This window comes from Danio rerio, chromosome 8, assembly GCF_052040795.2.
Source record: "Danio rerio strain M-AB ecotype USA chromosome 8, GRCz13ab, whole genome shotgun sequence".
In the NCBI taxonomy this organism is placed as follows: domain Eukaryota; kingdom Metazoa; phylum Chordata; class Actinopteri; order Cypriniformes; family Danionidae; genus Danio; species Danio rerio.
The window spans coordinates 4,085,001-4,111,303 of record NC_141028.1 but is presented as its reverse complement, the minus strand read 5'-3'; the positions used below and the strand labels follow the sequence as shown (position 1 = coordinate 4,111,303).

The window sequence follows — 26,303 nt, the reverse complement described above, 5'->3', positions numbered from 1 at the left end:
TTTAGTTTTTTTGTTCTAAAGCCTGATTTAGAAAGTGTATAACTCAGGCCCTGTATGCTCCATCAAACTGCAGACTGTTTTGATTGTTACCAGCATTTGTCAGGAGACACTAGAAAAAAATTATTTTGTTTTTATCATATAGTATGCAATAATTATGTAAGTTCAACCGAAGGGTGGAAAATCACAACTTTTTTGCTTAACACTTACAAGACACAGCAGGGGTTTACTGATGCACACTTCCTCAGAAAACGCTGAAAATGGACTCATTTTGCAGAGGACAACCTAAGGTAAAAGATGATTTAGCTTGTTTGGCTATCTGTGCTAGCTCCGGCAGCTCACGTAGCAAATGATCAATAATTTCCCTTGTATGTTTACAAAAAACGAGTTTATACTTTATGATTCATTCGAAGACTGTTAGATATGTGATTGTAAATCAATAAAAATAACGATGGATCCTTATTTTTGGGAATGAGAGCTTTAATTTGACATATTACTTGCAATTGTGTGTCTAATATTAGCGTAAAAAATATGCAAAAATATGTAAAAAATATGCATACTGAACAAAGTACATAATCGGGAGGGTTGAGATATTATACATCGAGTGTAAATTAAGTGTAAATAACTTAATTACAGTGCAACAAATATTAAAGTGATGTGCATCAGTTGAAAATAGACATTCTAAGCTTTCACCCAGTATATCATATGGTGTTATTGATGCAGACAGATCTCTTAAACCTATAGTTATTCTCCCGATGACGTCATTTTGTCCCCGGTTCCGGGCACGCAGAGTTTAAGTGGTTAATGTAAGTCTTTGTCTATTTTGACTTTATTTTCAGGAGCCACCAAAGCAGGTCATAGACCTTTAGAGTGGAACTGCTGAGCCTGATGACTGGGAACAACCGTTTCTATTGTTATTTCTATTAGTTAATACAATCTAAAGTGTTTAACATGATTTTGCTATTTTTCGGTTAATTCTTTTTAAAGTAATTTCCTTTTTATGCAAATAATTTTTATGACTTTGTGCGTAGTAAGAAGATGGCAGCCTGAATGCTGTTAATAGCAGTTTTGAATAGGAGTTTGATAAGACAGCTGAGAGTACAAAAAAACAACCCTGGGATTTTATAACAGATCGTCTCTTGCGTGTAAATTTGCATCCGATAGGTCAGTTCTACAGGTCTGAGACCAGCTCTTAATTGTCTATGGGCGACCTGACCCAAGCCTCCTGTCGTCATCCCTATCTGGATTCAGATATGACCCCGCATTGACATACATATTTAGAAATGTCTATCTTTGTTTTAACCAATCGGAACCTGTTACCTGAATCACACCCTTTCTGGTCTTGTGTAGAGAGTATTGTAGTATTGATTTGTGATTGTAAGCAGAGCAACCAAGGAACTCATTGCAAGTGCTGAAGCAGCTTCTGCTGATGACACTGAAAACTATCTTCAGTAAACTTTATTTATTTATTTATTTGAATCTCTGACTCCGGCTCTTTTTCATCTTACAGACTGGTCATTACTTGAGTTAAAACTGTAAAATATCCCTTCAAAATGTATTATACACATGGACATCATCTTTCTGAAATGTACACTATACATTACATAACTGCAGGTTGACTATGTTAGGGATAACCTAGTTCATCCAGGAGTGTTATCGTAGAACAGACCCAACACGTTTATCAGCAGTTTGATACGAAGAGGAGCACTGTTGTATAAAACTAAATGGTTTATTCTCCCAATACTTATTACATGGCTACTTGTCACAAAACATATAAATTAAATAATTTAAATTGCTTTAATTAAATGCAAAGCTGACAAGGATGAAACCAGCTGAATGGAGTATACACTAACCTGTGCATTATTCAGTCACAATATGTTGCCAAACAGTCGAAAATGCAAAGCTGACAGAAATGAAACTGGCTAAATGGAGAATATGCTAACCTACCTATTATTTATTGGTGCCAAACAGTCAAAAACTGCAGCGTGACAGACAAGCAGATACATATGAATATGGATGTAAGAATAAGGATTTGAATTTGTTATATATTTATTGATTTATTTATTTATAATTTGGTGTTATTTAGCAGTTGTTATTTCAGAATAACATACCTTGGAATGTTGTGACTGACTAATCAAAAGCGAGTATTCCAGATAGCCGTGTAATAAGTAAATATAATGTCCACCCTATACACAACACCTTCACAACTTGTTTTGACTGTAATGTAATAACATGCACCTTTTTGTAAAGCTACTTTGGAAAGTCCTTAAAACTATAAAGGTCTTAAAATATTTTATATTTGCTTTTATTTTCTATTGCATACCTTTTATTTCTCGAAAATTTAGATTTTTTGTAGAACTTATTGCTATTTTTGTCACAAGTGGTTGTGTAAGCATTTCACAGCATATCATACGGTGTATGACTCTGTATGTGACAAATAAAATTTTTATTTGGAATAATTATTATTCTGAAAAGTGCTACACACAAACTTTATTTGAATAACTTACAGTGATGGCATCAAATCTACAAGTCAGACTCACAGAAATGGTCCTCCAGTCTCCCTCCAGGAAGTTGCGCAAGGGTGTTAGAAAGCTGATGGACGAGGCCTGCAGAAACTCTCTCTCAGCGCCGCCCAGCCTCCTCTGACAGTCGCCCACTTTGATCAGGGTGCTTCCTACAGCAAACACAAATAAGTCATATGCTACGTTTTCAACCACCAATTTTTATGTGCATTTCAGAATATTGCATTAAAACAATGCGTAATGGAAACGCCAAGATGCAGATAAATTTGCATCGCCACTGGCTTGCTTGGTTTGGAACTTGTGGAGCTGCGCATTGTTGGATTTACTCTTTAGTGATTGGGCTTTTTGTAGTGACATTAACTGAACTAAACTAAACATAAATTGCAAAAATTGTACTGAAGCAGTTTCAATTTACAAGAACTTCAATGTTAAGCTGCTTTGACACAATCTACATTCTAAAAGCGCAAAAAAAATTACGATTAATTTAATTGAATTTTTTTAATTAATTTTCCATAGAGATCAATAAAGAGCATCAAAAACATACAGTTGAAGTCAGAATTATTAGCTCCCCTGAATTATTAGCCCCCCTGTTCCCCCCCCCCCAAATTTCTGTTTAACGGAGAGCAGATTTTCACAACACATTTCTAATCATAATAGTTTTAATAACTCCTTTCTAATAACTGATTTATTTAATCTTTGCCATGATGTCAGCAAATAATATTAGACTAGATATTTTTCAAGACACTTCTATACAGCTTAAAGTGACATTTAAAGGCTTAACTAGGTTAATTAGGTTAACTAGGCAGGCTAGGCTAATTAGGTAAGTTATTGAATAAGGAGGGTTTGTCTTGTAGACTATCGGGAAAAAAATATAACTTAAAGGGGTTCAAAAGTTTGACCTTAAAAGTGTTTTAAAAAATTAATAACTGCTTTTATTCTTGCCGAAATAAAACAAATAAGACTCTCTACAGAAAAAAAATATTATCAGACATACTGTGAAAATGTCCTTGCTCTGTTAAACATAATTTTGGAAATATTTTTTAAAAATTAAATAAAATAAACAGGGGGGCTAATAAATCTGACTTAAACGGTATATAAACAGACATATATATATATATATATATATATATATATATATATATATATATATATATATATATATATATATATATATATATATATATATATATATATATATGTATATATATATATGTATATATATATGTATGTATGTATGTATGTATGTATGTATATATATTCCTGAATGCTTTTCACTATTTATATTGCAATGAATGGATACAATACAATAAATTGGGTCGGCTAAACGAACACACATTAGTCAGAAGAGTTGATTAGCCACTGAATCAATAATTAATGCTGAACGCCACTTTAAATCTACAGTGCGGTCTTTGATTTTAACTGCACAAATTGACTAAATCGTCTCACAGTCCTGTATATTATGCAATGCAAAACTTAATTTTTAATGTTGTAAACACAGCAATGCTTACAAGAAATTCAACTTTATGTTGTTGACATCAATTGTTTTTTTTATTTAATGTCTTGTTTCTAATACAGTAATTGCTTGTAGTTTATTATCAAAAAATAGTTTACTGCATTTAACTGTTTGTAAGGACATAAAAATATCCATACCTTATTTATTTATTTGCGATACTGAACATTTTTATTAGGATTTAAAAAAATGAAAATGACTGTGAAATGAAAATTTTTTTTTTTACTATTTCCAACACAACTATAAGTGAAATCAATAATTAGACCTTAATCAGACGAAAACCTATACATGGTTACTTTATTGACAATGATTACAGTAACACTTGAAGGATTTTACAATTAGTATTTTAAAGAGAGCACTATAATGGATTAAAGAGTGGTCCTTAATTGTTTTTACCCATATGCTCCATATGCATTTTGTCTATACAACATGACAAAAGTCTTGTCTTTGATCCCAGTTGTAGAAGTAACAAATAATAACTTGACTTCTAGTTGATCATTTCTAAAGTGGCAGATATTTCTGATGAATCATCTGTTGAAATGCATCTCAATCATCACAAATACTGCAGAAGACCTACTGGAACCCGCATTGACCCAAGATTCTCACAGAAATCAGTCAAGTTTGGTGAAGCAAAAATCATGGTTTGGGGTTACATTCAGTATGGGGGCGTGCAAGAGATTTGCAGAGTGGATGATCATCATCAACAGCCTGAGGTATCAAGACATTTGTGCTGCCCATTACACTACAAACCACAGGATAGGGACAATTCTCCAGCAGGATAGCGCTCATCATACTTCAGCCTCCACATCAAGTTCCTCAAAGCAAAGAAGGTCAAGGTGCTCCAGGATTGGCCAGCCTAGTCACTAGACATGAACATTGTTGAGCATGTCTGTGGTAAGATGAAGGAGGAGGCATTGAAGATGAATCCAAAGAATCTTGATGAACTCTGGGAGTCCTGCAGGAACGCTTTCTTTGCCGTTACAGATGACTTTATTAATCAGTGATTTGAGTCAGTGCAGAGATGTATGGATGCAGTCCTCCAAGCTCATGATGGAGTCAGACACAATATTCATTCTGTCTCCACTGCAGCAAAACTTCATATTCTATACTGGACATTATTTCTATTCAGTGACAAGACTTTTGTCTCAAAAAAGTCAGACCTTACTGTCCTAATTAAATCATTTAAAATCAAGGCATGATCATATTTTATTTTATTGTGGTCAAATAAGTATAATCTAGAGGCCTTTGCCTTTCATATGAACCACTTCTGATACCAAATGATCAACTAGGAGTCAAGTTATTATTTGCTGTTTCTAAAATTTGCATAGGTGACAAGACTTTTGTCAGGTCGTGTATAATCATAAATCAAACTTCTTATTCTAGATTCACTGATTAATGCCAACACTGTAGTATTTTCAGAATTGTGCACAAATATTAAATATTAACCAAAACAAATGCAAAGGAAATGCATTTTCATTGCTGATTTTAGACATCTATGTAACGCATGTAACTTTGTTGCCAGTGAATTAATTAATGACCAACTCAAGTTAAATGTTCACAAAAAGAGTCCCTTTATTTTACAAGTAGACACTTCAAGATTTTCTAGACTTCAGATTAGCAGCAGTCTTAAACTTACAGAGATTGTATTTGTGTTTCAGCTCATGCTAAAAGCATCTGGTCAGTCACAGAATGTTAGAGCCATTTAAAACCACTAAGTGCACTTTAGTTTAAGAACAGACAAACAAGAAGTGCACAGTTCCCTCTCCACTGTATAAAGCTACTATAATTGAGATCTGCACTTCTCAGGAGGCAACCAAACACAGCAATAAAAGCTTTTACAATACGCAAGTGAACATAAATAACCCTTAAAATTTAGCACTGGAATTCATATTTATTCACTTATCTTTATCCTTATTGCTTGTCAATCATATATATATATTAGGGCTGCACAATACTGGGAAATATATGCAATTTTTTTGTCCATATATCATTTCCCTAAAAAAGGCTATTTTTATTAGCTAATTTAAAAACGTTATTTATTTATATGATGACTAAAATAGGTAATAGATATTTTTATGATATAATTACTTTAACAGTGTCAAGATGCAAATATTTATATTTTAGGAATGAGAAACAATGATAAAAACACGTTAAATAATAATAACCTCAATAATAACTTCTTATTTTAATAAGAGTGGATGAATAGATGGATGAATGGAACTATAGAATGATATGTAGAACGATAGATAGAACAACAAACCATCAGACACACAGACAGAACGATGGATAGAACGACAGACAGACGGACAGACAGATGGACGGACAGACGGGCAGACAGACGGGCGGACGGACAGACGGACGGACAGACAGACGGACAGATAGATGATTGGATAGATAGAACGATAGACAGACAGACAAAGAACGATAGTTAGATGAAACAAGATAGAACAATAGATAGAAGAATAGTTTGATAGATAGAAGGATGGACAGAGTGACAGAACAAATGACAGAACAAACAATAAATAGATAGATGGATGGATGGCTCAATAAATAAGAAGATAGATGGATAGTAAGATAGATGGAATGATAGATGGACAGAATGTTAGCTAAACAATAGATGGATAGAAAGACAGAATGATAGATGATAGAAAGAACGATGGATGGATAAATGGATGGATGGATGGATGGAACAATAGATAATTGACAGAATATAGATGATAGATGGATAGACAGAACGGATGGATGAAGGGGCGGACAGACAGACAGACAGACAGACAGACAGACAGACAGACAGACAGACAGACAGACAGATAGATAGATAGATAGATAGAATTTATATTGTTTATCTATATTGCAATTCAATACAAGTAAATCTTGTACTTTTATTTCATATGAAAGTTTTATGCCTAAAATATTGTTTATTTAATTTAGACCTGGGTTACACAAGAGTGGAATAACTTTGTCTTCAGCAGCTCTACTGAAGATCATGATGGTAATAGGATGTGACATCACAGATGACCTTTGACACTATTGATCACTGCGACAGAGAACCGAAAGGAAAAAGCGTGGAGATTTATTGGTTCGGCCTGCAGGGGAAAACCATCAGAGACTGCGAAATCAATTTAATCACACTGAAAAACTTCAACATCGCTGTCAGTTTAATTATTACAGCACTTAAAAAAGCGAACCGCTTGCTAACCTATTGTGTTTTCATAATACATCTGCAAAAGCAGCTTTAGACATACAAACACTGACAATGGCTCTTAGTGTAACTGGAAAAGACTGAATTAAATTAAGAGCAACATTTGAGAGCCCAATCAATGGATTTGTCCTGGATTCAGCTTACTCCTACAGACAAATTAGGCGTTTTGTTTTGGCAGCCTTTTCTGTCTAACGATCTGAAGCTGAGGTTTGCAAAGATGAAACATTTGCAATTTATTGTTTCTGAATTAAAATAAAAGACATAAATTGTCTTGTGTATGATCAAAACGTCTTACAAGCATCAAAACAATACAAGTGTGATACAACCTTAAAGGTGCTGTATGTCAGTTTTGACTCTTCTAAAGCATAAAATACCATAATGGGCTCTATTTTAATGATCTAGGTGCAAAGTCTAAAGTGCATGGCGCAAAAGCATTAAGGACATGTCTGAATCCACTTTTGCTATTTAAAGGATCAATAAATACCCTCTGCAATGCGGCACATGGTATAACAGTGTTGTGCTTATTCTCTTCACTAGCGAGAAAAGAGTTAAACAAAGCAGCTGAAGCTCGAGGATAAGGACCGAGCTTCCTCCAATCGGCCTTTACTTTCTCTAGATACAGTGTTGTACACTCCGCTAAAGACATCAATTATGCCTAGTTTAGACTGCGTGATTTTAGCCCTGATTTTGGCTCGCCGACAGGTTTTGAGAAATCGCAGACAAATGCCTGAAATCACAGGCAAATCGCTGCTCGTGCACACGAGTGACAATCACACAGTATGAACTATCAAAGACGCGATCTGAGAGAATCGCTGATGAGTCGCCGATGCCTGTGAGATATTCAGGCGTGCTGAATATCTGGAGCTGTCGGCGATTCAAATCATGCCGTGTGAATTGAGTTTTGACTAAAAATAACATCAGCCATCGCCTACAGCCAATGAGAGAGCAGCTTTCACTTGTGTATAACTGCTGCAGGCCAGCGGGAGGCTGGGCGAGAAGTTAAAAGCGCTCTTTTTTTGGTTTATTTGGACCCACGAAATGGAGGAAAAACTAGTGGAGGTTTGACAGGACTCAGGAGCAACCGTGTCTGTTTGACGTTTCATACAGAAAGAAATTAGTTTATCATCAACGTTGAGGAGAAATGGCTAATTCCCTTTAAACCCAGGTGAGCAAACATGTACATGTTCTACCCCATTAAAGGCTTCTTTCTCATTATAACAAAAGATATACTACGTGTTTTTGGCTATGAGACGTAGTTTGGACGAAGTTGTCGGCGATTCTTCCTATAGTAAAGTCATGAAATGTGAATGTCCCTGTCGCCGATCCATCTTGCAGTGTAAACAAAGCAGCGACGAAACGCCAGCCCAGATAGTCATGCAGTGTGAAAACATCTGTGACACGACTACTTTGAAAATCATGCAGTCTGAACTCGCCATTAGCCTACTACATAATTAATTTAGTTTGTTGAGCACAAAGATTTGTTTCTAAACTATTTCTAAATTCAGTTCTCATTTCCAGCAAACGAATAAATGAACAGTATTAACAAAGTTTGGTAAAAAAAAAACTGAGTATTTTCAAACACACATGCTGTGCCCCATATGGTCTAAAACCTGACAGGTGGACAAATCTAAGCTTGTTTTTAATAAAACAAATACAAATATGCATATTATAAATATTGATGTTAATAATAATAACATTATACAAAGGCAAGTTGTCGTGAATAAACTGATAAAGCCCCCCGAGATGAAGAAGGGATGAAGGCAGTGGTTTTTATATTTATTTAGAAAATAATAATGTTTGTAAAATTTGATTCCCTTCATTCTCATTCTTTTTTCTCAAGGGTGCTCCTGTCTAAAAAAGAGGTGTGTTAAGGCGCACTGTTGGTGCAACAGTTGGTGGAACAGATATTTACATATTGCTGTACATTCTGTGTGTTTAAAGTAATGTGTAAACGACTAAGAAGTTTATACAACTAATGCACTCTGTGCTGGAATTTAGACTCGCTTTCAGCTGGTCTATTGCACAGACTATTTTAGTTCCTTCAAGTTGCAACGCACCAACAATGCGCGTTAACACACCTCTTTCCTAGACAGGAGCACCCTTGAGTCAACAAAATGGCGCAAATGGATTTGCTATTTAAACAACAAGCGCAAAACAGGAAAACTAGAGTTGCGCTGGTCTGAAAATAGCAATGCAAAGGGGCAAACACATCTTGCGCCTTATTGCATCGGGTGTATGATAGGACCCAATATGTTTGCAGATGTTTAAGAAGCATGCTCAGTGAACATTCTTGTTTATCTGAAAAACAATGCTGAAGTCAGATTTTCTGCTTTGAAAATGTCTGTTACATGCCAGAATGGAAGTCTTTGTTTTGGTTATTAAAACCCGCCCAATCACTTTAGACAACATATATCAGCATCCGGGGTTGCCTTGTTGCGACCTCCAGTGGACAATACCAAGTCTGAAATGAGATGCAGACTCAGATATCCACATGAGGGTAATAATTAGCCAATAATATAAATATTACAAGCATAAAGATTAGGTGAGAAGGTTACATTGTATCCCCTTACAACACGCTGTGTGACACGATACACAGTGAACAGCAATTTGGTTGTCAAACCTCTTAAACATTATTAAATTTACATGCTAAATCACTGATATGTGTTGGCACTGAGTCACAGTTCTAAAGTTCAATTTCAGACGGTTTATTTTATTTTCAAGATCTGAGGTGAACTATCTGCTGCTGCTATCAGTAATATGGCAATAAAAGTAATGTTAAATGACATTCAAACTCAGATTATTAACATTTACCACTGAATAAAGCACATGAGTTGTACCTGAGCTAATCAGTTTATCCTGTTAATCAGCTGCAAGAAATAAAGGCCGTTTCTTAAATATAAATATCAGGTGTTGATTAGGACAAAAGCTCCTTTTGATATGTAAAATATTCCTTCTATCGCGTGCCATTGCATTTAATTAGACTACATCTTAAATCAGCCTTTAGGCTCGATGGTCAGACTCATTCCTTTTGGTTGTCAATCTGGCAACCTGCGCTTGCACTTCTGGATCAAAACAAACGCAACACCTAGTTCAACCAGTGGGTGGCTAACTTACATAGTGCACCTTTAAACTTAGCTTTATGCTTTGCCTTTCATCGCTTTCTTTTGAGCAAAAAATATGTCAATAAATATTATGCATTATTATTAAATTACAGATTTGTTCCATGATTTTCAGAAGACACTCTGAGAGTGCCATTCAGTATAGCAACAGAGACATTTGAAATCTTTACAATTCATTACAACAACATTTTTTACCATTTGTGCCCATAAGTACAAGTCAGAATACATTAGAATGGTATTTCATTATTGTGAGCATGTCTAAAACTGAATTTTATGTATTTCTATCCTATTATTGTTTTTATAAAGTAAGTATTTAGTAGTAGTAGCGTAGAAGAGTAAACATTGAAATAAGACAAAAATTTGACTTAATTATTTCATGATGACTGAAGCTGAATGTATGATTCAAGTCAAAAATAGGTATAGTGAGAGTCTTTAAGTTAATATTTTCAAGACAAATATACCTAAATGCACATGCAAACATTATTATTCTGTAGGAGTGTAAAAATACAGAGTTTGCACAGTTCGGTACGATTGGGTATATGACATGTTCAGTAAAATAAATAAATAAAAATAAAAATACTACAAGCAAAATACAATATTGCAAATATATTACTAAAACAAAAGTGTACCTGACAGTAGTTAGACAATTACACAAACTAAAAAACAAATAAAGCCCTGCAAACTGTATCTTCACTGTTTAAATTAAATAAAAGATCCATTTCTTCAATTCAGTAGCCTATTTAGTCAAGAGTAGAGTGAATGGTTTCATTATCCTTTGTTTGATTAATTAATTTATTTATTTATTACCACATCAGCAATATGTGGCTATTTTGTGGCCAAATGAATATACATAAAATATTACATGATAAAAACAAATTCATATTACACTAAAAAAAATTACTTAGACAAATATATAAAATATAAATAGATAAAATTCATACAAAAATTATTCAAAGTTAAATACGATTTTTCAGCTTGATTTTTGATTTTAAAAAAATGTAAAACTCTTCCTGGGGGTATCTTTTTAAAAATGTCCAAAGTACTCTTCTTATTAAAATGTTGTCCAATTGAATTTAAGTTTCCACATTCCAACAAAATATGTTTTATAGTTAGAGCAGCCTGGCAGAAATTACATTTAGGTGATTCTTCATTCTTTCATTTATTTTCGGGTTAATTTCTTTGTTTCTTTGTTTGATTAATACTAAAACACAGAAAGCAGGAATAAAATGTTTTTTACTCGGTTATTGAACCATGGAGGTCATACCTAATGGTTTAATATTATATTGAGTATTGCGTCATGCTTACGCCCCATTCACACGGGGCTTCAGCGTCAAAGCTTGACTGAAGGCGTGTCTGACGTTGGGGCTGAAGCGATTGTCATAGAAGCATCAGCCAATGAAATTCAGTCAGCAATAGGCCACTGTCCAGCTGGTGTATTTGCATACAGTGATCTGATTGGCTGACGCTTCCGTCGGCACTTGAAAAGTTGAGCTAGTCCCAACTTCTGCAGCGAGCATCGCCTCTGAAGCGGTGCACAATGTAGTTCGGCAATGCCTGACATCATCCATTCAAAGTGAATGAGAAGCGTTGACGCTGACGTCCCGTGTGAATGGGGCGTTATTATTTAAAGATGACTTGATATCATTTGTGTTATTATTTAAAACTATTTAAAAGTTTTTATTCTTTAAATTTATGCAAATGTACCAGCAATTCTAGAATCACCCATAAATGAATGATAATCACAGTGTTTAGACAAATTTCTGAGAGTAGACTCTTACCATATGGTGTTCCCGGTCCAAACTCCTTCGCAGCCTCCAGCATGAACTGGGATAAAATCTCTCCATTAGTTGCCCGCGGTGGAATCTTCCGGTCAAGCTTCTCATACAGGAACTCTTCAATGCGAGCACCTGGTACACAGACAGACATACAACATTAAAAAAAAAAAACACAGACAACATCAAATGGCAAAAAAAACACAAGCAGCTATAGTAGGAAACTTAAAAAAATAAGACAACAGAGCGAGAAAACAATGATTTGAAATTGATGACTTTACAAAAAAAAAATAATAATAAAAATGCACACTTAAGTGGGCCAACCAATAGTATCTGAGGTGTTCGCTAAAATTACTAAGTACAAGCGTGAAAGCAAAAGATTGAACCAGTCTACTGACCCGCTGACTGCCTGGACCCGCTGTCTTGAGCGCATGACTGTGTGTGCGTGTGTGTGTGAATGAGTGTGTGTGGTCACTTGATGTGCGTTTTGCAGTGGACATGCTGTAAAATAAAAAATTAAAACAAAATGTAAAAACTCTAAATTGTAGATTTTTTTTTTTACCCAAATGATGTAAGAAATTATTTGAGTAAAAAAAAAATAGTTGGGTCTCAGGAGGGTATAATTCTTTAAAAACACTGACAGAGACATTTGCAGTGTTTTACAGTACAAGCCTAAACAAACAACGTAGAAAGGGTCTCACTATTTTGGGAAAAACGTTATTTTTGTCATGCGAAGGCTGACATTTGCATAGAATTGGAAGAAGCTGATACCGTAGTAATAGGCATGCATGTGTATATTATATATCTTTGAGTCTAACCCGGGTTTGGCTGGAGCAGAACTTCAGTCTGCCTGTAGATTTTCTCTGTCCAGTTTTTGGTGCAATCCGCTCTGGCCAACAGATTCTCGAAGTGAGTGTCCAGTTCAGTCTTCTCAGCCTGTCCCAGTTTCTCCTCTGTAAACTGTCCCAATAAAAAAAACTCCATTAAAATAATATTCCTGAGAGGAAACACATCAGAATAACAAACCAAACAGCCTAAGATATTCAAACATGGCTAGTTGTCGACTAATATCGTAATTTATTTATATTTACCCTACATTGACAGCGTGTACTATGTCAGAAACAACATTTAATTGAGGTGAAAGTGAAAATGTGTGATTGTATCAGTGAAACTCGGTGTTTTGTGTAAACGCAACGGGCACGCGCGTCACATTAACTGTCACTCTCACTGTCGCCTTTACACTTACTTACATACCGAAAAACGGCATCTCTTACCTGGACAGCGCGAGAAAAGAATATCCCAGCATCCGAGGCGAGTTTCCTCACGTTGAAATCCATGTTGTGAGCGGAGAGAGAGGAGAAATCCCCGCGGCATCAGGCACTCCGCAGAGGCCAGTGAGTTTCTGACTGTCCGCCTGATTCTGTGGAAAAAACCGTTCTCTCCTCAAGATGGCGCCGCGCGGCTCATGGACCCTTTTCACATTTCCGGGTTTCTCAGTAACGGAAGTCGTCATAGTTGGATAAACTTTTTTTTTTTTATCTCAGACGGTGTACAACAGTCAATGGTGTACATTAGCTATGTATTTTTTGATGTATCTTGAGTTAATAAAGGTAACTCAGAGCCAAACGTTCATGCTGGTCAATTATTGGGACTTTGGAAATTAGGGTAAATGCTGAATCATGCTAATAGAACTTTTAATTTGCCAGTCACCTTGGTTAAGCACTTCCGGCAAACTGTATTTAATGCAAAAACCGGCGCGTTTAAGGTCTGTTTTTTTTAAAAATCAGCGATCTCCACTAGCTGAGTGATATCAGATATAAAGTGGGTCTCAGATTGTACAAGAAGCACTGCATTAAATTACATTTCCCCCACCATATCTTTATAATATGAGCATTTATTTTACCCCAGTATATTCAATGGAGCTTCTGCGCTAGCCTGCCAATTCTGACGGGCGCGTGCGAGTAAACGGCTTTTTGTCTGGTTTTACGCTTGAGCAACTAAATGAATGGCAAAGTTTATTTAACTGAATGTATTTTAATGACATTACAACATGCTGTATAAGGAACCGTATAAAATGGAGAAAAGTCCACAATAACAGGTCACCGGAAGTGTATCAGTATGGGAACAGCACTAGCTCGACATATTGACCTTATTCTAAAATGCGGAAGTGCGCCTGTTTTCGCGATTGTCTTAGAACTTCCGATTTAGTTGCCTATGGGAGAAATGACTAGGAATAATAAACGGCAGAAAATGGCCAAACTACTTGCTCAACAAACAAATGTTTGCATGACTACACAGACCAAGTAGCATAATATAATAAGAAAATTTTAAATTGCAACATCAAGCAGCGTAACGAGCAGTTGTTAACGTCAAAAAATGAATGGAAGTGAATGTGACCGGAAGTCGCGAGACAAAAATATTCAAATGGCAGCGCCAGCTCATCAGCGGAGAATAAGGTGAATACCCTATACACAGCAAACTGGTAACACACCTGCTGGTCTTCTTCTCAGCCCCTTTTTATACTGCACGCACCATCAAGTGACACATCGCCCCCTACTGGACAACATTATTATGCCATACTACACTCTTACCCACATAAATCCAAAGACAGTCCCCCCACATTTCACAATTAACACCAATATAGATAAAGTACAACATATTTTTTTTTTTTTTCTTCACATCACAAAGTCTTTTAAGTGTTTTAGAGGTTTACGCTCCCTCCTTGAGCGTCGTAGCCCTTCGGTAGACACAGTTTCAGAATTTGTTAATTTAGTTCTTGGCATCAATTCAGAAATCAAAGGAGTATTACATAACTCTTCCAAAGGCGGACTGGAACCAACAGTTTGCTAGTTTTCCAACTCAACTGTAGTCGTTGTAACACACTCGTTTGATCTTATGGGAATGCTAGGTGATTCGGGCCCATGAACAACCACATCCTGAGATACCGCCTTATCCTCACTTAACTGAACATCCATGCTTGGTTGTTCCATAGGCATTTTCCAGTGGCATAGCAGACGGGCCCGTAGGGCACGCACCGCAGAGGGGCCCCACGTGATTAGAGGGCCCCACGTCGTTGCCATTTTCAATAATTGAAAATCCGGTAACCGCAATAATCAAACTTTTGGGAACAACTGTGGTCGGAACCAACGTTTACAGGTCTGTGTTCTCTGAACTCCTCTCAAGCGGTGGGCTACTTCATTCTGATTGCTTGCCGCCAAACCGCGTCATAGCTCATACCATAAAGTTGACTTGATTTTAACTCTCCTCGACGCCCACACAGGAGAAGATGCGCCGCGCTGTTCCTTGCCGCCGGTTCTCGTTAAAAATGAATGACTTCTGGCTACTTTGACGCTCTCGCCGCTTTCGGTTTGTGATCGCTCCTCAGTTTGTGAAGGCTTCCCCGCGTCATCGCTCCACCCTGCCCCCTTTCCCGGTCCTCAATTTGTGATCACTCCCCTAAACTGGGGGCCCCGTCAGTGATCCCTGCAGGGAGGCCTCCGCATTTTGCGCTACGCCACTGGCATTTCCTTAGATTGGCCACGGAATAATTGATCCACATGACGCCTCACTATCTGAGCATTACCCAAAGCCACTGTATAAGAGACTGGTCCTGTAATGTCCTGGATTGTTCCATACACCCATTTTGGTCCACACCCAAAATTTCAAATATACACAGAGTCTCCAATCTAAAAGGAACGAGATTTCACATGTTGATCTTAATACTCCTCCTGAGCTTGCTGCTTCATTTCCATTTTACCAGTGAAGTCTGGGTGCATCTTGTCTAGCGTGCAACGCAATTTCCGACCCATCACCAATTCAGCAGGAGACAGTCCAGTTGTAGATTGAGGTGTAATGCGATAATTGAACAAAACCCTCTGTACCTTCGTCTCCAGGGTGTCCCCTGAACTCCTCTTCAAAAGGTCTTTGAAAGTTTGCACAGCTCGCTCTGCCAACCCATTGGATCAGTGGTAATACGGTGCGCGACACCCCTCCGCCATCCAACACATTTGGGGTGAGGCTCTAAATTGAGCTCAGGTACATTCTGTTTCCACTGATCATTCTTGAGATGTTTCAGCAGCTTCATTGGAGTTCACCTGTGGTCAATTCAGCTGATTGGACATGATTTGAAAAGGCTTACACCCGTCTATATAAGCTCCCAGGGTTGACAGTGCATGTCAAAGCACAAACCAAGCATGAAGACAAAGGAATTGTCTGTAAACCACCGAGACAAGATTGTCTCGAGGCACAAGGCTGGGGGAGGTTAGAGAATAATATCTGCTGCTCTGAAAGTTCCAGTGAGCACAGCAGCCTCCCTCATCCGTAAGTGGAAGATGTTTGGACTCACCAGGACTCTTCCTAGAGCTGTCCGGCCATCTAAGCTGAGTGATCGGGGAGATGGGTCTTAGTCAGGGAGGTGATCAATAACCCGATGGTCACTCAGTCTGAGCTCCAGCCTTCTTCTGTGGAAAGAGGAGAACCTTACAGAAGGACAACCATCTGTGCAGCAATCCACCAATCAGGCCTGCATAGTAGAGTGACCAGACGGAAGACACTCCCCGCCTGGAATTTGCCAAAAAGGCATCTGAAGGACTCTCAGACCATCAGAAACTAAATTCTCTGCTCTGATGAGACTAAAATTAAACTCTTCAGAGTGAACGCCAGGTGCTACATTTGGAGAAAACCAGGCAGCGCTCATCACCAGGCTAATACAATCCCTACAGTGAAGCATGGTGGTGGCAGCATCATGTTGTGGGGATGTTTTTCAGCAGTAGGAACTGGAAGACTAGTCAGGATAGAGGGAAATATGAATGCAGCAATGTACAGAGACATCCTGAATGAAAACCTGCTTCAGAGTCCTCTTGACCTCAGACTGAGGCGATGGTTCATCTTTCAGCAGGACAATGACCCAACGCACAACGCCAAAATATTAATCGAGTGGCTTCATCACAACAACTCGGTGAATGTCCTTGAGTGGCCCAGCCAGAGCCCAGACCTAAATCCTATTGAACATCTCTAAAGAGTTCTGAAAATGGCTGTGCACTGTCGCTTTCCATCCAACCTGATTGAGCTTGAGAGGTACTGCAAAGAGGAATAGGCAAAAACTCCCAAAGACAGGTGAGCCAAGCTTGTGGCATCATATTCAAAAACACTCGAGGCTGTAATCGCTGTCAAAAGTGCATCAACAAATACTGATGTACATGTGATTTTTCAGCTTTTTATTTTTTTATAAATTCTTAACAATTTCCAAAAACGTTTTCACATTGTCATTATGGAGGATTGTGTGTAGAATTTTGAGGAAATAAATTAGTTTAATCCATTTTGGAATAAGGCTGTAACATTAAAAAAGTGGAGAAAAGTGAAGCGCTGTCAATACTTTCTGGATGCACTAAATACAGCGGGCTAATAATTCTGACCTGAAATTTCCAGATTTAACCCAATTAATATTATTTTACACTATTATTTCTCCTATAAGTAAACAGAGTAACTCATAACGAGCGTCTGTGTTGTTGAAATAGAGCTGTTCGGGAATCTGCCACCCTGATGCTCATCATTATCACTATAGTGTTGACTGAGTAGTGCTCTGAGCTGTAGTTAATGCTCAGACTGTGTGCTTCTAAATGTTCACTATGCCTCAGTCTGCTCTGGCTGTGTTTTATTTCTCTCTGTTCCTCGCAGAAGCCGTTCCTCCAGCAGATATTAAGCGCAGCGGCTGTATTAAAGTCAACCAGTGTAAGTGTCTGATGCTGGACGGCTCCGGCCTCATAGATCTAGGCTCGGTGGCAGACGAGGACGGTTTTTTACTGCGTTTTACACCTCTGCCGTCAGAAACAGGAGACGCTGATGTGGTGCTTTCTTTAAGTCCGTGTTTGTCTTTCTCACAGCCTGAGGATTTCACCGCCACCGAATGCACGGATGTGGCTGCTTGTGTTATCACAAAGTGAGTTGTACATTTACTCATCATTGATAGTGTTCGCATGATAGCAAAAAGGAGTTTATTCTGCTAGTGCACATTTTTAGACAGTTTTTACGACATGTAAAATAAGTCTCTGATGTCCCTTGAGTGTGTGTGTGAAATTTCAGCTCAAAATACCACACAAATAATGAATTATAACTCTCTGAAACTGACCCTTTTAGGCTTTGATCCTAATTGGGTGGGGTTTTGATGACTGTCGCTTTAAATTCAAATAAGTTTGTGCTCTTTTCAAAAGAGGGCGGAGCTACAGATGCCTGTGTGTCAGCATAGTGGCAGATTCAAAAACAAGACTGATGTTCTATGCTAATAAGGGAGAAATGGTCACTAGTGGGCGGGGCTTTCCCCCTCTGATGACATGTACAATTGGAGCATGTCAATCAAAGTGTTTCTGCAGACTGTTTTTATCAAGTCTGATTATAAAAAAACATTAATTTTTACCATTAGAGGCTGGTTATGTTCACACACTGTTGACACATAACTGTGTTTAAACCCCTTGTAATAGTGATTTTTGCATAATAGCTCCCTAAAAATATCCATTGATACAATCCATAGTATGGAAGTCAATGGCTGCTAGTTTCCAAACTCCTATATAAAGGGGCCCTAACATACACCCGGCGCAATAAGGCGCAAGACGTGTTCAGCATGATTTTTTGCTATTTTCAGACCAGCGCAACTGTAATTTTCACATTTTGTGCCATGTTGTTTAAATCTGCAAATCCATTAGCGCCACTTTGTGGACTCATGGGTGTGCTGGTCTGAAAAGGAGGTGTGTTAAGGTGCATTGTTGCTATTTTTAAGAACTGAAATAGGCCGCGCCATTTACCAACTAAAAGCTGCTTTATAAAGTCCAGTGTAGAGCACGTTAGTTATGTGCCTATGCAGGTCCAAACGCTTACACATTGCTTAATACACACAGGATGTTCAGCAATACACAAATATCTTTACAGATGAAAACAAATAAAGGATTAAAATGTTATAAAAATTATAATTTTCTCCATAAATATAAAATCCACTGCCTCCATGCCTTTATCATCTCGGGGGCTTTTTCAGTTTATTCATGACAATCTGCATCTGTATAATGTTATTATTATTATTATTATTGGCAGTATTATTTATTATCTGCATGTTTATATTTGTTTTAATAAAAACATGTTTATATTTGTCCACCTGTGGGGTTTTGGAGACGTCTGCATCACCATATGGGGCATAAGAACAGGACGTGTGTTTGGATTTAATTTGTTATTATTCTCCATTTATTTGTTTGCTGGAGATTAGTACAGAATTTAGAAATAGTTGAAAGAAATCTTTGCGCTTAAACTAAATTAAACATGTAGGCTAATAGTTGTCTTCAGTGGAGTGAGTTTCCACTGTTTCCTTACTCCACCTAAGTAAAGGAGTAAAATAAAGAGTTCAAGTAAATAGAAAGTAAAAAGGCTGAATGGAGGAGGCTCGTTCTTTATTCTCGCGCTGCAGATGCTCTTTTTAACTGTTTTCTCGAGAGGGGTCTGGATGCAGACTTGGTGCAGTGCTATCAGAGCTGCATCCAATGCTTTTTAATATGCTCACCTAACCCCACCCCTAACCCTACCTGTCACAGTGATGTCACTCACTCCATTCAGCGCATTGTGTGTCTGACATTGCATCGCTTAGTGATGCAATCTCAGCTTGCATCATGAAGGCTGCATCCAGATACTATTAGTTTTCTCGCTAGTAAAGCGTTGGCCAAGTCCACCATGTAAATAGTAAATGACTCTTAAAGGGAATGTGAGATTGGCTTAATGAACGTTATGCTCAAAACACACCCAGAATTCATTAAGAGAATAAGCACAACCCTGTTAGACCGTGCGCCAGGGCACAGAGCGTGTTTCTCCATTCTTAAAATAGCAAAAGTGCAAAAGTGGATTCATGCCATATGCTTTAGACTTTGCGCCTAGATCATTAAAATAGAGCCCAAGATCTTCATTTACACATCTATCTTCCATACATAAAGGGTTGGAAGCAGTTGAGGATGAGTAATTGACATTTTTGGGGGTGAACTATGCCTTTAAATGCCAATGCTTTTATCCATACTGGTGTCAATCCTTGACAGTGTTTATAGATGTTGAGGTATTATGTTATTTTTTTATTTGTATTTTTGCAGGACTCATCAGGACAACAGGCTCATAGATCAGTACTTGAACTACGGCAGACACGAGGGCAGTAAATTCAGCTATAATGACACAACGAAGACGCTTTCTGTGACTTATTCCTGTGAGTTCATCTATATTTTTCATTTATTACTCGCATTTAAAGTCTTTAGATTTAAGGCATATAACAAGTCTTATTTTAAGATGAATTGGAGTGGCATGGTGGCTCAGTGGTTAGCACTGTCGCCTCAGAGCAAGAAGGTCGCTCGTTCGAGTCCCAGCTGTTCTCCCCGTGTTTGTGTGGGTTTCCTCTGTGTGCCCTGGTTTCCCGCACAGTCCAAATACATGCGCTATAGGGGAATTGATGAACTAAAATGGCCGTAGTGTGTGAATGTGTGTGTGTGTGTATACTGTTTTCCAGTACTGGGTTGCGTCTGCTGTGTAAAACATATGCTGGAATAGTTGGCAGTTCATTCCGCTGTTGAATAAAAGGACTAAGCTGAAGGAAAATGTATCAATGACTGATTTATTAAAGCAATTTAATGCAATTAATTAATGTAATTGTTCTTCAAAGTTAAAGGTGCAGTAGGTGATCCTCCACAATGCTAACAGCTTAGCATAAATCTCCGAATCACAGTCCCTCCCCTGCCGTCCAGAGCCACGCCTCCTGAAACAGGAGCATGTGCACCTTAAAGACAGCAAAAGAACCCTCTCTCATGTGTTAAAAGCGCCTAGTGCTTGTCCGGCGGCGTCCAAGCCAAACTGACATGATATTTCAGATTGAATATTTAGAGTTGCATGATAAACAATATAGGGAGAGATTAGGCGGAATATCGGTATTTACTCGTGTTTTGTTGTTAAACTAATTAAAATCTACATTATCAATGCTGTAAAAGGTCCCTTATAAAACTGAAAATAGTCTTATCAGTCTTTCATCGGAAGATTTTAGTTGCTGAACAACACTTCTGTGAAGATATAACACATTTGTAACAACAACATCTAACGTTACATCAGCTTTGCGTGAAGCTAAAACAGTTTTAAAACAGAACATAACCTGTCTAAGAGAAATCCTTCAGCCATGGTGTCATCCGTTCTCCAGCGTGCAAAGGTAACTCTAATATTGATTCAGGTTTTTAAAAAGTTTTGATTCAGCAGGTTTTTACCGATCGCACATGCGCGTGCTCTCTTTCTCGTGAACGCGCAGCACGTCAATGCACAAACAGTGGTCGGCGGAGCTGCGTACAAAAAGCTGCGCAGTTGTTCAAATTTACATTTGCTGACAGACAGATTGGGCTACTTATCGGAATTATGAGAGATGTCGGCCCGATAATATTTAATTAGATGAACATTTTTTAGTTTTATGCCTTACCCAAAATATAAAAATACATATAAATACATTTAGATAATTTACTGTAATCATTACTATTAGACTGTGAAGAGACTTTCAACCAGCACAACAACACATGCTTCTGAAGACAACCACCTACTGCACCTTTAACTAAATTAATCCTAAATTATTCAAGAAGTCATTTTTATTTTGAAGCTATACCTTTAAAAATAACCCATTAATGTATAATTTCAACTAATTTAGCAAAAACTAATCTGTTTACATTTTCAGGTTCAAAAATGCATTTAGGAAAAAGATTCTAGTTTAGCATGAACAATTCCACGTGAACCCAAAGTGGCTGCAGAATTGAATTTTACTTCATGATTTAAGCCACGGTCACACTGGACTTTTCTCCCCATAGACCTCCATTCATACGCACGTGAATATGGCAGACCAGAAACGCAAGCTCGTGCCAAAAGTTTCGCAGTTTGCTACAAAATCGCATCATGTGATTGCGTGAGACCAATCGATGATCAAATCATGACCTCTCTAGACAGAAGTGTAAAATTTAGACCAATAACTCAATCTGTAATCATGTAATCATCTCGTTTAATCCCGCCCCTTTTCACAGCACCGTACGACAGAATTTCGCAAGCTCAAACTTTAGTGTGCCTGCAGCTTTATTTCCAGCTTGAAATAAAATATTCAATAGAGGGCGGGGCTTTATTTCCCACTCTCATTTTTCACCTGGAGGGGCGTGGCTGAGCATGACTTGCTATTAATTCATTTTTTGGCTAGGTCCCTTTATTAATCTGGGGTTGCCACAGGTCAATGAACCGCCAACTTATCCAGCATATGTTTTATGCAGCGGATGCCCTTCCAGCTGCAACCCATCACTGGGAAACATTCATCCACAACCATTCACATACATACACTACAGATAATTTAGCCTCCCCAATTCACCTGTACTGCATGTCTTTGGCCTTGTGGGGGACACCGGAGCACCCAGAGGAAACCCACATGAACACTGGGAGAACATGCAAACTTCACACAGAAACGCCAACTGATCCAGCCAAGGCTCTAACCAGCGATCCTTCTTGCTGTGAGGCGAACGAGCTACCCACTGCACCACCATACAGCCTTTACTAATAATTCAGGAGGGCTAACATTTCTGTCTTCAACTATATAAGCTGACCTGTTTCTGTGCTGTGTTCAGTGTCTCCAGAGCTCCAGCCTCAGACTGTGGTTCATTACCGCTGCGGCCCGAATCGCTTAATCTCCTCCAGCTGGAGTGTGGGTTCTGATTCAGTCTCAAGTCTGCCGCTGCAGATGTGGGTGGAGAGTCCGTGTGCGTGTCCGAGCGCCTGCGCACTGGTGGATGTGGGTCCGGGAATGATCATCCTCATCATCCTCTGCCTCACCGGGACAGCGTACTTCATCACAGGTCCGCCCAAGCCTAATGCTTGGAGCAGGGGTGTCCAAACTCAGTCCTGGAGGGCCGGTGTCCTGCACAGTTTAGCTCCAACTTCCTTGAACACACCTGCCTGGAAGTTTCTAGTGTAAGAGCTTGATTAGCTGCTTCAGGTGTGTTTAATTGGGGTTGGTACTAAACTATGCAGGACACCGGTCCTCCAGGATCGAGTTTGGACACCACTGGCTTAGAGCAAGGGTGTCCAAACTCGATCCTGGAGGGCAGGTGTCCTTAAGAGTTTAGCTCCAAACCTAATCAAACACACCTGAACAAACTAATCAAGCTCTTACTACTAGAAACTACCTGGCAGGTGTGTTGAAGCTAAACTCCCCAGGGCCCGGTTTTTAACAAGTAATCCACTAGGATTTTGGATAACGGAATGGATCAAATCTTGAAAATGGGTTTTTTAAAAGAAAAAACGGATTACATAAATGGATTAGATCATGTAATCCAATCTTGGTTTTGATCCGGATCAAACCTTTAGTTTGGGTTTTTCAGACCTTTTTTGTAGGATTCGGATCAGTCCCTGCTGAAAAAAAACGGCTTAAACCAGCCTAAGCTGGTTGGCTGGTTTTAGCTGGTTGACCAGCCTGGTTTTAGAGGGGTTTTGGCCACTTCCAAGCTGGTTTCCAGCCATATCCTGCCTGGTCTTAGCTGGTCAGGCTGGAAAATGACCAGCTAAAACCCGCTACAACCAGCTTGATCAGCCTGGTTTAAGCTGGGCTCCCAGCCTGTCTAGGCTGGTCAAAGCTGGTCATCTCCCAGCCTGACCAGCTAAGACCAGGCTGGAAACCAGCCTGGAAGTGGCCAAAACCCCTCTAAAACCAGCCTGATTGACCAGCTAAAACCAGCCAACCAGCCTAGGCTGGTTTAAGCTGTTTTTTTTTCAGCAGGGCTTTGATCCAAAAAAACTAGATTAAACCGATGACATTCGAAGGGTGGATTCAGCAAGGATTTCATGCCCAAAATGTAATAAAAACTTTAAAAATGTATCAAATAATACTATGTGTGTATCATGCAGTATCTTACGAGATTTACTATTTATTCAGCTTTTCAGTATAGGCCTACAGCAAAGTAGAAAGAGTTTGGCCTCATAAAATAATCTCCCAAACAGCTGTCAAAACTGACCAAAAACAATCAATTTTATTCTGTCACTGATTGGTATACACTTGAAGTCAGAATGATTTCCCATATGATGTGTAACAGAGCAAGGAAATTTTCACAGTATGTCTGATAATATTTTATCTTCTGGAGAAAATCTTATTTGTTTTATTTCAGATGATATAAAATCAGCTTTTAATTATTTTATAAGCATTTTTAGGGCAATATTATTAGCCCCTTTAAGCTATATATTTTTTTCGATACAGAACAAACCATCATTATACAATAACTTGCCTAATTACCCTAACCTGCCTAGTTAACCTAGTAAAACCTAGGACCACATGGAATCTGCACATGCATTTTCCGCAGATTTTTACCCCATCATTAATTGTGTTTATTTACTTGAGTAAATGTGTGTAAATCTATATTTATTCAGTTTTTAAATTAATTACAGTAATATTATTGACTAATATGAAAATGTTCATCTGATTTATGTATAATGCAGTTTGTACCGTAATATTTTCTGTCTTTTAGTAGAGTTAATATATGAGAGACTTGCTTTCCTTAACAAATAAAGTCATTCTAATTGGATTTGCATTTTAAACTTTTAATAACAGTAAAAATATATTATTTTTATTTCACATATTAAGGTTTAGTTAAGATACTCCCAACATAACTCCACAGAAATCCACATTTTTACAAAAAATCGAGAGGGTGCTCGCTGCAGAGCCATTTGAGGAGAGCTGAGCTCCAGCGAGGGGGAGCATGAGCTGTCGCTCCTCCTCCTGTAAGCTGTTTTAATGCGTACACCAACCCCACCCCTAACCCTACCCCCAGTGACATCACTCGTAGAAGAAGTGCAAAAAAGGTGGAGCTCAAGCTTAAGTTATCACCACTTGAAAAAATCTGACTCTGACCAAACTGCAGCAAACCAAAGCCAGACTTGAGATCCGCCTCCTAAAGGCTACGCTCAGACAAGAATGTCAGATGAGGAAGCCTGAAATCATTGTGGAGTTTTTGACATAAAGTCTTATTTTTAATTCAATACATCTATACTTAAAACGTGTTATAAATATCCTCAATGTACAGTGTTTGTGTTGTAGATCTCAGATGAGCAGACTGCTGGAAGAGGATGGGGTTTTTCTTGTTTTTATTTTTTTTTTTTAATGTGTGTGTGTATATATATATATATATATATATATATATATATATATATATATATATATATATATATATATATATATATATATAAAAATGTGTGTATTCATTTCAAATAGAAATAAAGTTATTGACCGCACGCTAGCTATTCTACTTGCTGCTCTTTACATATCTATAGTTCTACATTGTGATGTCCTATCCTGTTTGAGCACTGGTTATCCAGATTTACTGATCCTGAAAAGTTCCTACCCGGATCAGATTGATCCAATCCGATGTTGCTTTGAAAAACTGGTCCTGATTAACTGGATTAATCAATTGTATCCAGATTAAACCTTTTGAAAAACTGGGCCCAGGACACCAGCCCTCCAGGACCATTTTTAGGTACCTCCGGCTTAGAAACTGTCTATATATCTACAGATAGATAGGTAACTAGATAGAATAGACAGAGACTGATTGATCTTTGCAATTTAAAGGCTTAACTAGGTTAATTAGGTTAACTAATTAGGTTAATTAGGCAAGTCATTGTATAACAGTTAAACAAAAAGCTTAAGGGGGCTAAAAATATTGACCTTAAATGGGTAAAACAATTAAAAACTGCTTTTAATTGAAAATAAATTTTATTTAAATTTTATTTAAATTTATTTAAATTTTATTAAAAAATTTATTTAAATTTTATTTAAATTTATTTATTTAAATAAATTTTAAATTTATTTTTGTTTTATTTGAAATAAAACAAATAAGACTTTCTCCAGAACACTAAATATGATAGGAAATACTGTGAAACATTCCTGAATCTGTTCAACATCATTTGGGAAATATTTGCACAGGAGGGCGAATAACGCTGTCCTTAACTGTATATTGTGATGTTAATGCACAGTTGTGTTGTGTCTCCTGCAGGATCGTGTGCACTTCGGCCCTTCAGGAGCAGTAATGGTGTCCTGATGGCCCCTGAAGACAGTGTGTGGTGCATGATCTGCCATCGTCTCAGCGAGGGCCCCGGGGCTGCCAGCTGCTCACTGAGAGA

The 26,303-nt window shown here is 37.9% G+C and overlaps 2 protein-coding genes across 12 annotated transcripts in view; one reads left to right on the top strand and one right to left on the bottom strand.

Moving 5' to 3' along the window:
• The window catches only part of sh3glb2a (SH3-domain GRB2-like endophilin B2a), a 37,922-nt gene extending 24,350 nt beyond the window's left edge, over window positions 1-13,572 (bottom strand). For 7 of the 8 annotated variants that reach the window (XR_015496949.1, XR_015496950.1, XR_015496951.1 and 4 more), the window contains exons 1-4: window positions 13,397-13,572; window positions 12,941-13,082; window positions 12,129-12,257; window positions 2,538-2,671 (exon numbers count right to left, since the gene is read on the bottom strand). Coding sequence is in view for 5 of the 8 variants with exons in the window: in XM_087263008.1 (XP_087119134.1) it covers window positions 2,538-2,671; window positions 12,129-12,257; window positions 12,941-13,082; window positions 13,397-13,459 (468 nt within the window). In the remaining 3 variants the exon portion in view is untranslated. 8 annotated transcript variants of the gene reach the window in all.
• The window catches only part of LOC110440004 (uncharacterized), a 29,262-nt gene continuing 3,159 nt past the window's right edge, over window positions 201-26,303 (top strand). Inside the window, exons 1-6 of one of the 4 annotated variants that reach the window (XM_087264199.1) lie at window positions 201-287; window positions 17,799-17,852; window positions 18,005-18,060; window positions 20,237-20,346; window positions 22,766-22,993; window positions 26,177-26,303. The exon at window positions 26,177-26,303 is cut by the window's right edge and continues 2,614 nt beyond it. In XM_087264199.1, coding sequence (XP_087120325.1) covers window positions 258-287; window positions 17,799-17,852; window positions 18,005-18,060; window positions 20,237-20,346; window positions 22,766-22,993; window positions 26,177-26,303 — 605 coding nt within the window. In that variant the 5' untranslated portion in view covers window positions 201-257. Of the gene's footprint in view, window positions 288-13,716; window positions 18,061-20,236; window positions 20,347-22,765; window positions 22,994-26,176 lie in introns of those variants that run through there. The other 3 variants (XM_087264200.1, XM_087264198.1, XM_087264197.1) reach the window with 3 other exon arrangements.